At 40.0% G+C, this 10166-nt stretch overlaps 1 protein-coding gene across 1 annotated transcript; it reads left to right on the forward strand.

The window, feature by feature from the left end:
* Positions 1-414: 414 nt before the first annotated feature.
* On the forward strand, positions 415-8534 carry tex261 (testis expressed 261). Its single transcript, XM_036596209.1, has 6 exons — positions 415-623; positions 4600-4679; positions 4837-4990; positions 5190-5257; positions 5419-5521; positions 7062-8534. The coding sequence occupies exons 1-6, from the start codon at positions 554-556 to the stop codon at positions 7175-7177; spliced, it is 591 nt and encodes a 196-aa protein (XP_036452102.1). The 5' UTR covers positions 415-553; the 3' UTR covers positions 7178-8534.
* Positions 8535-10166: the final 1632 nt, after the last annotated feature.

Consider the following 10166-nt stretch of genomic DNA (forward strand, 5'->3'; position numbering starts at 1 on the left):
CAGAGGCCTTTTTCAAAAACCCCATTCATTCTGGCCATAGAGAAATCCAGCTTAGACCCGGAGCTCCTTATATGGGCATAAGACTACAGAATGACGCACAACCACAGTAGTCTATTGCCTAGTCCAAACTGCTGGTGACATGTTTAGGCAAAGGGCGGCACTGAAACATGGTGACTGATAAGATTAGGCTCTGGAGCTAAACTGACACCCATCTACCTTTGACTGTACACTGAAGCTTTGTGTCCACTGAATGTAGTAAAAAATTAAGCCACTAATCGATTGTCCAGGAATTTCACAGGGCCGGGTTTGTAACCCTGTCTGCCTGAACTAAAATCAGCTCCACTCCTGAGTCTGTCTGTGCAGAATCTCCACGGCTGCGGTTTCTCCTCCAGCCGGAGGCGGCGCTGTGACTTTAGCCCTCTGTCTAAGGAAACGCTACCTGAACTTTGTCCACTTCGGTCCTTTAGCCCTACACCAAGCGATACAATTAGCTGTTTTTGTTTACATTCCGGGTGTTTATTTGTGCGTTTGTTTTGTTTTAATCACTGAGAAGATGTGGTTCATTTATCTGCTCAGCTGGCTGTCGTTGGTGATACAGATATCCTTTGTTACTCTCGCTATTGGTGAGTTGTTTTTGGATTCTGGTAGTTGGGTTAACTCTCCTGCCTCACTGAGCTGAGCTTTAACCATTTAATAACTCCTCCCGTTTGTACTTATAACGTGTCACTTTCGCCATTTAGCAGCCCGAGTTCTCAAATACATTAACATTTGTCGTGTAAGGAAGTCGGAGAGAAGTACGCTGGTGTTATATAGGATTAAATAGAGCTCGAAACGATCACCCTTCCTCTACAGGGCTTGTTAGCTAGCTAGCTAACTCGTTAGCTTACCGGCGCTGGCTGTTCTCTGATTTAACGTTAGTTCTTCTGAAAGGTTGATCAGTAGTTATACATTTAGGCGGCTGCTGTGTACTAAAAGCATTTGGGACATTGCAACAGTGCATTTTCATATTGCAGAACTACAATATCGATATTTTACTGTTTGCAGAAACTTCTGTCACTCTGGGATGGAGAAAGTTAGCATATAGCGTCGGATGCTATTATTATTCTGTGGGATATTTAGTGTGTGGAATGAAATGATAAATCACCAGCTATCAATCTGTAAATTAGGTGAGTAAACTGCTGTGTTCTCCTTCTCTGTCTTTGGGTGAAGGAATCAGTCCCATGTCCTCTAGTCAAAGGAACCCAAGCAGATCTCTCTGACGAGACCATAGCTAACAGCTAACTGAACTGGGGCTTCATTACTGGGGCACAATTTTAGGTAAAATAATGCATAATTTTGAAACCTAATTCGTGAAGTCTGTTATTCAGTAGTCATAGCATTAATGCCCCTCATATTCAGATTCACGAGTGCCTAAACCTCTTATTTTTCAGGGTCTTATTTCTGTAGAGGCTTAGCTAACACGATGACTGAACATTTAGCTAGCATTGTTTGATCTTTCTTTTCATAAAGATCCGGGCGCTACAAACTCATTGGATTAGCTTCCCGGATACAACGTAGATTAAGCCCAACCTTGCACCAAATTAAAGCACCGAAGATGTTTTACCATTAAAAGGCATATTTAGTGCAGTTCAAGGCTTAATCTGGGTCTGGAGAGCTGTCCCACGGTGTTTAGCCTGCTAGTTTAGTTCTCTGTATTGTATTGTGTAACGCCAGATCTCTTTATTTTAGATTCATTTGTTAAATATATTGAATTAAGTATAGTAACTAATTATTCGTGGAAATGTTTTAGCTTGTCTCTAAACTTTAATTGGCAGAGTAAAGTAACGTTGAAGCCGTGTCTGCAAGCGTGAATGGGCGGTAGCTGTGCTGTCCACGTTGGCAGATCTGTCAGTCATGTTGGGAACTTGCTGCCTCGACACTTGTCCTACCTGTAGTGTTACCTAGTCGGGCTCCACCCTTTGGCAAGAATGAGCTAATGCTGTTTCCACTGCTTCGTGGCAATTGTGCAAGAAGACAGATCCAGTTTATTAAAGGAAATTAAAAGGGCAGACAGTGCAGGTGATGCTACATGCAGACTTATCAGCCCGCGACAGAAGCACATGACAGATTAAGTTGTGTTAAAAATGTGTTTAAATGAGCACTAATCATGCACTCACTAAATTGTTTGTAATTGCACTTATAAAACATCTTAACTCAAGGTTTCTTTAGATTTACACTAGTTAGTGATGCATTGTCTGAGTGGACAGCAAAGCACTTTAAGTTGCTCTGGATAAATGTGCACTGACATTTATGACATTTAGTAAATGCTGTTATCCAGACCAGCTTTAAAAAAATGCTGTAAATGCACTTTTTTCCACTCCATCTCACACATCCTGATTCAGTCTAATTCTGCTGTTCTGCAGTCCACACATCTCACACTCAAACATTATTATTGTATTTTAGACCAAATTAGAATTGGGCGATATGGCCAAAAATGTTATCACGATAAACAAAATTCATATCGTTCGATATCGATACATACCGCGATAAATGTCAAATCATTATTTCTTTCAAGTTTGAAGGCTTATTTTTGCTCCTGGGAGGTTAATTGCTGTTTTAAACTATCCTTTATGGTCGGAAAACAACAAACACTCGCCAAACAGTGGAACATTTCACAAATCTGTCATGGGAGAGTGGGAGAAAGTGTCTGGTGAGCTGTTTTTACCAGCTGGAAAAGCACGGCTATTTTGTAAGTCATAATTTAAGAAAGAAAACAGATTATTTTTAGCTGGTGACGAGTGCTCGGCTAACTACCCCGCTACAAATGACATCACAGTATTCAGACACCAGCTAGCGATGACTGGATTTCTCTATCGTAGTAGTTTAAGGGGTGAACCGCAAAATATCAGACAAACAGAGTCCTCCTTTTAGGTACGTTTAAACTGAAAGCGGTGCTTTTGTGTCTTGTTTGATCTACAGTATCATCAATTCTCCGTGTTGTGGAGTGACAGAGCACTGCTTCAGGTTAGCTAGCTGCTAAAAACAGCTAGCCTGGAAAGCTAGCACTCTCCCGCTCTCCAATGCCTCACAGCTTTCTCAGTTTACTTTCGTTTAAATCAGGGCTGTAACTCACATGAACTCACTTCTTTCTTTCACTTTTGTTGCTTGTGAATGCACCAATACTTAAGTATGACTGTCAGAGCGCTGTAACAGCGCTTTAGTTGTGAGGATTGTGATTTAACGCTGCTAAAGCTGGTTAGGATGTTAGGAAAGAGGTGAGTTTGCTGTAGGACAGTGCAGTTACACCACTGACCGCACTCACACTCACAGGTCACAGGAGAGCAGATCGCCGGTCGCTCCACTCAAACAGGGAATGTATAACTCCGCGTTTCAGCCGTTTCAGACTCATCTTACTCGTGGCCCCCTCCCTCTCTAATCATGTAGAAAAACTCGGAAGTGCGCCCTCTCCTGGCGACATCAGAGTAGTGTCGCTTTCCTTGCAGTAGAAAACGCCACCAAGGCTTTCGCTGAACGTGGAAGTGTGAGAACGGTGTATTATATCGAACATTTATCAAACATGTTGTATCGCTCTATTGAGGAAAAGTTATATCGCCATAATTATCGTTATTGTTTTATCGCCCAGCCCTAGACCAAATACAGTTGTATGCAAAGGTTTTGGCATCCCTGAGTCATGTGACCTGTTTTATACTCATCCTCTACAAAAAAATTAAGTGTGTCATTGCCGTTTATTGCTGAATTTTAACACATAAGGAAACAAAGAACAAAACATGTGTCCTGTACAAAAGTTATGCCCAGAAAAGAGAACAGTAGAGTCTAACAAACTTCTGTTCCAATGCTGATAGATGCAGGATGTGAAAGTTTCACTGTAGTTTTATAAGGGACTCAGTACGTTTGACCTATTTTTTGACCTGATACTTGTTTATTTACTGTTAAGCCAGTTGTGTTTGGTAGCTGCTCTTGCTTCTAAGTGAGTCATTATTTCATTGAACTAGCGACATCTTTACTTGAGAATGCTTTTAGCCTACTCTGCTCACCTATGTTGGCAGGGTGCACAGAGTATGATATCTGACAAGTTCAGCAGGATGTCTGCTTGTCAGGCCTTGTTATACAATTTTGAGGGAACTTGCTTGTAGTTGAAAAGTTCAGGAGCTCATCTGAATGATCAGCAGCGCTGCCTGTGTGCACAGCGTGCTTTCAGCCTGCTTTTGGATGTAAATCTTAAAACTGTTTTTTTTTTTGTTGTTGCCTGAAGTAGCCTTGGGAAGATAATTTTGTAAAATGGTTATGTTTGTTTATATGTACTATGTTTATTAATTCATTTGATTTGTAGGCCAACTACGGGTCATTGTTTCCCAACTCCACTGCACTGTGTTGTGTTTTCTGGATGTTTCACAGTGTTTTCTGATTTGAATCAGATGTGTTAGAGCGGTGAAGTTATGAAACTCTGCTAAGCACCCCAGAACTGGCCTTAGGGAACACTTTTGCCAGCATGTATAGGGAGTGTGGACTATGATGTTGCATTTATTTCTCTGTTTTTCCTGTTTCTCCCTATTATTGTTGTTTTGTCTATTTTTTTCTTAACATGTTTTTCTCCTGCAGCTGCAGGTCTGTATTACTTGGCAGAGTTGATAGAGGAGTACACAGTCGCCACCAGTCGAATAATAAAATACATGATACTGGTAAGTTTTTGATCTGCAGTGAATTTTCTGCAGTGTTGTGTACCTTATAATCCCATGCAGGTTTTCATTACATACTGCCTGATATATAAAGGCAGTTTGTGTGGTTCTGCTGCCTTTCTGTCAGTTGTCTGTCACTGAGTCCTGCCTTCTGTTTCAGTTCTCCACAGGTGTGTTGGTAGGGCTGTACCTGTTTGAAGGCTTCCCTACTCTAATGATTGGAATTGGCCTCTTCACTAACCTGGTTTACTTTGGGCTGCTGCAGACCTTCCCCTACATCATGCTCAGCTCGCCAAACTTTATCCTGTCCTGTAGTAAGTATTCATGAATGGTAGATGATATTGCTTAGGTCTCACAAGTGTTTGCAAAAGTGTTAAACTTCTCCCTTGAAATTTCTGCAGTTTTTATATTTTGTATTTTAGTTTCTTGTTTTTATTTGAGTTTATAAGCTACCTTGCTTTTATGTAAAATATTGTAAAGTCTCTCTCTCTGTCCTTTTTCTTTCTTTCTCAGTACTAGTGGTGATAAATCACTATATGGCCTTCCAGTACTTTGCAGAGGAATACTATGCCTTCTCAGAGGTGACTAAAAAGTTTAATTGATAATTACCAGTAAACAGTTTTAACAAATTTAAATGTATGTCTTATCATTGAACATGTACTCTGTTGTTACTGATATTGCAGACAAAATCTGTTAAGTCTTTCTATTGCTCATTACTCTAAATAATTCATGTTGTTTCCAGGTCCTGGCATACTTCACAATTTGCTTGTGGGTGATACCATTTTCTTTCTTTGTATCCCTCTCTGCTGGGGAAAATGTTCTCCCATCCACTGTGCAGCAAGGAGGTAAGGGTGTGTGTGTGTTATGTTGTTTATTTATTTATTTATTTATGAAGACTGGACCAAAACAAACAACCAAAAATGACTTGGGGGCGGGGCTCTGGTTCCACTGACCCAAATTAAAAGTAAAGTAGGTAAAAGATATGGATTTTAAAGTTTTGTTCTGCCAACAGCTATATATATATATATATATATATATATATATATATATATATATATATATATATATATATATATATATATATATATAATCTTCAGCTTCTTGTAAGAGTTAAGTGTTGTATGTAATTAATTATTCAGTGTATTCAGAGTGTTTTTGCTTGTCATGTCATCTCATTGTCATTGCCAGTGATGTCTGTAAAATATGAGGTTTGAGTTAATATAGCTGCATGCAAGGGAAAAAAATCTTTGGTAAATTGGTAGGTTTTAATTTAGTTGTTTTCTACGTAAGATATATCCTTCTCAGTGTATGACGTTCCAACATGTTGTTGGTCAGAGAAGTGTTTTCACTTTTTCTGCACCTAGCTAACATCAGCAAGTGTAGTTAGTGATAGAGCTGCATCATCTATGCCTTCTCAATCATGTCATGAACATCACATATTTTGCAGTGGCATTTGTTCAAGGACTTGTGTTTTTAAGTAGCAAAGCTTAAAATAACATACTTGCTCACAAAGAGGAGCAAAACTGTTGTGTGTCACTTACTTGTTATCCTGCATATTTTCTCTGTCTTCCTGCGATGAAACTCGAATACTGATACGCACCTCCAATGATTGGTTAACCGAGGTCTCGAGTAGCTGTGCACATCCCTAATGACTACTATTTTTACTGTGATACACTGCTTGGAATAGGATAATGATTATATGTGAAAGAGTTCTTTAAGATTGATTCTGTACATTGAAAGCTGTACATATGTGACTGCAATAGAAATGATGTTTCATATTTTATTGACTAATTATAAAGTTATTTGTGTAAAGCATGCATGAGGATAGGATTGACCCACAAGAGACATTTTTTCAGGGATGTTGTTCAAGATCAGAGGCCTGGCTCAAGGAAGGGTTCCTGACTCAGTTTTGACTTTGCAAAATCTAACAGTTGTTAACTAAGCTTGCTTCGTATTGGCACTTAACAACTTTCTCTGTTAACCCAGGTTTAGAAACTCAAGCTTTGAATAATCTCTGTCTGTGTGCACATGAACGTGTGAAGTTTATGAATAGTCAGGCCCATGAAATTTCAAGAATGGCGGCATACATTTCCATGGAGGAGCAAGAATATTGTATAGGCTAAATATGAAGAATGTAAGGCAATTATAAAGACAAGAAGCTAGTTGGCAAAGTGCTACATCCTGCTGTTGTAAAAAAAGTGGATCCCTAATACAAATCCAGTCCTGTTTTTTTTTCAGATCACTGCTAAGTTATTGGGACTGGTTAGTCTTTGTCATAATCATAACACACTCCTAGGCAACAGCACGTTGAAAAATCCTCTGATGTGAACTGAGTGCTTTAGACTGTTCAGTCCACATTTATATTGTCTTCTGTTTGTCTTCCAGATGATGTGGTGTCAAACTACTTCACGAAAGGGAAGAGGGGCAAACGCTCGGGGATCCTCTTGATCTTCTCCTTCCTAAAGGAGGCCGTTTTGCCAAGCCGACAGAAAATGTACTGAACCACTGATGGGATAGGCTGGAGGACAGATAGAAGGATCGGGTGGGGTTGAGAGACGGTTTAAAGGCAGGGTTGCTGTGTCCGGCTGCCTCGATGGACTAGTGTAAGGGATGGAGGGGAGGAGGATGGTTTGGGGGCTGGCTCAGAGATGAAATGACTTAAGTAGTAGTAGTAGAGGACAACGCCTGGAAGGATGCAACACCCTGCAATGGACACACAATGTCCTCAACTGAACGTACATATCTGTCTCTCTGTCTGTCCATCTGACTGTTTAAGCGAAGCGAGCACAGCCAACTAATGCTCCGTACGCAGCCCTCAGCCTTGGAATGACTTCAGGCTCTGGTTTTCCTGGCAGGGATTAAGCCTGGTCTTGGACTAAAGTTACACTGTCAGTGGGTTTCCCCAGTTTAGTCTGGATCTAGGGTTAATCTATGCCTGAAAACCTCTTCCAAAAAGTCTTTAATTTTTAAAGGCTTGAATAATAGACATTTGATGCTCTGTCTTTATTTGGATGATTGGTGCAGGCTTCTCGCCATAAATTGGTAATAGCAGTTGCTGATGATCATGTTGTGTGATCCACACAATTAGTGTTTGTGTGGTTATCCATTAATGAATGAATGTTGGGGGCTTATTGTGAACATTTTAATTGTCATACCACAGTCATCAAGGCCATACTTTTGGTCCTGCTTTTTATTTCTGTGCTGTAAAGAACAAAAATGTTTGTACAAACTTTTTCTGATTTAAGCACATATGTGAATACCTGTAGGAGCAGCAGTGATATAGTTGTATGCGAAAGTCTGGGTGCCCCTGGTCAGATTAGATTTTTATTGATTTTCTAAATTGAAATAAGTTGTAATAACATATGTCAGGAGAAAAAAAAATAATGTGTGTTTTAATGAACAATTACTGTTGCTTTTGCTGAATTTAACATAGGCCTTTTGTGGTAAAAAAAAACACTATGTGACTGCAAAAGTTATGGCATATATATACATATATAAATATATAATTTTTTCCCAATATGGTAATCCCTGTAGAGGATGAGTTAACTTATTTTTTTAATTAGAAAATCAACTAGACATGTAATGTGACCTGGGGTATTCAAACTTTTGTGAGTAAGAGTAAGCATCCCAGTATACTCTTAAATTTAGAAGACTATCGTTGCCTGAGATGCTTAATACATATGGGTGCAGATGTAAGCAATGATGTGGTCACTTTCATCTTGTTCTTCATAAGTTGGGAGCCAGGTGGGTGATGCTTATTTTGAAAGTAAAATGAAATGGACCACAGTGCTCTCTTGGATGTTTTTCACACAAGCAGTTGAAGTGAAGAATTTCTAATAAAATGGCAGTTAATTGTTATTGAGTCTTCGTTCTGAAAAGCCACATCCAGTTTCCACAGATTGAGAATATCCATTTCTAATGGTTTTTTTATTCATCTGAGGTGCAAAACCCTCTCACACTTGTCTGTGATTGCTTGCCCTTTATATGAGGGGCACCTGGAGGTCATAAGTGGAAGTGTGAGGTCGCTGGGAGGTCAGCACAATCTGCCTCACAACTCTTACACATACACTCACTTTAGCAAGCTCTCACCTGGGGAATATGCCACTTAGGGGAGCGAGAGAGGATGTTTTGGTAATCTAGCCACTGTGTGGCTGAGCTGAAATCAGTTGTGTGGGTTCTTATGAAGGATAAGAACAGTGTTGAGGTAGCTGCAGCTGGTCTGAGATCAGTAAAAGTGCTACATTTTCTTCACAGTAAGAGCAGAAACAAGGGATCCTCTGGGGAGACCTGACAACAACAGTGGGGCTGTTACGTGTGCAGTGACCTAGGTCACTGTGGTCGTGCCCCTGACAGCCAACCACACGTCACAGCTGTAACTCAAACATAGTCTCCCCAACGGGGAAAAGTCCACTTTTTTGTCTTTTTTCCATACTTCACTGATCTGTAGATGCAGCCTGGTCAGCAGTGTTGTTCTGTTTGCACTCAGTAGGCAGCATTTATCAAAGCTTTTAGCATGGTTTAAAATTTTATGCAGAGTTTTATGTTCACTGTTTCTCTTGGCCTACGATTTGAGCTTTTTACAAATGCCAAACAGACACAGGCTTTTTTTGGTCCAGGGAAACCATTTCTGTGGTTTTCTATGTACCAAACATGACCTAAAGCTTCTCAGGAGTAAATGTGTATCTTTGTCAGCATACAAGCTCAGTAGTATAAGTCAGAAAAAAAGGGACATTTAATAATAAATAAGGCAATAAAGTCTTTTTTAATATCTATAAACATGCAAATCACATACTGTTCTACTGTAAGCATTAGAGGTTCTAGTTTGGTAACGACTATGTAGACACCTGCTTACCCAGTGTTTCATCCAAAATCAAGGATATTAATAGGAAGTTTGTCCCCGCTTTGCTGCAGTAACTAAGTATTGATGTTGGATGATTAGTTCTGGATCATAACAGTTACTCCTGCTCACAGCAAATGTATTGGATGGTTCTTTATCACTCCAGTGAATGCAGTTCCACTGCTTCACAGTCCAAGGCTGGAGGGCTTTATACCCCTTTAGCCAGTAATTGGCATTGGACATGGTGACCTTAGTCTCATGTGCAGCTGCTCCAGGCTGTTTCATTCTATTGGCTTTTCTACACAGAATATGTCCAGCTGTATATGTGCAACTGAACACCTGTGTCAGCAATAGGTGCCCCTTAAAGTAGCTGACTTCACTATTAAAGGATGTCTGGATACTTCTGGACATGTAGTGTCTAAAGGGCTAAAAGTCATTAGCGTTATAGAGTTGCGTCCTGTACGTCGGTTCAGCCTTATCCAGTCACTACAGTGATTAGTGTACTGGTTATCAATCTGGTGATGCAGTATCCCTTGCCATGCTTGTTTGCCTTGTTTTTGTTTTCCCTGCTCTAGCACAAATGATCCAGCTAACTAGCTCATTAACCTATCCATGCTCTACCAACATATGCTTTTGTAGCTACTGATCGAGTG

This window comes from Colossoma macropomum, unplaced genomic scaffold, assembly GCF_904425465.1.
Source record: "Colossoma macropomum unplaced genomic scaffold, Colossoma_macropomum, whole genome shotgun sequence".
In the NCBI taxonomy this organism is placed as follows: Eukaryota; Metazoa; Chordata; class Actinopteri; order Characiformes; family Serrasalmidae; genus Colossoma; species Colossoma macropomum.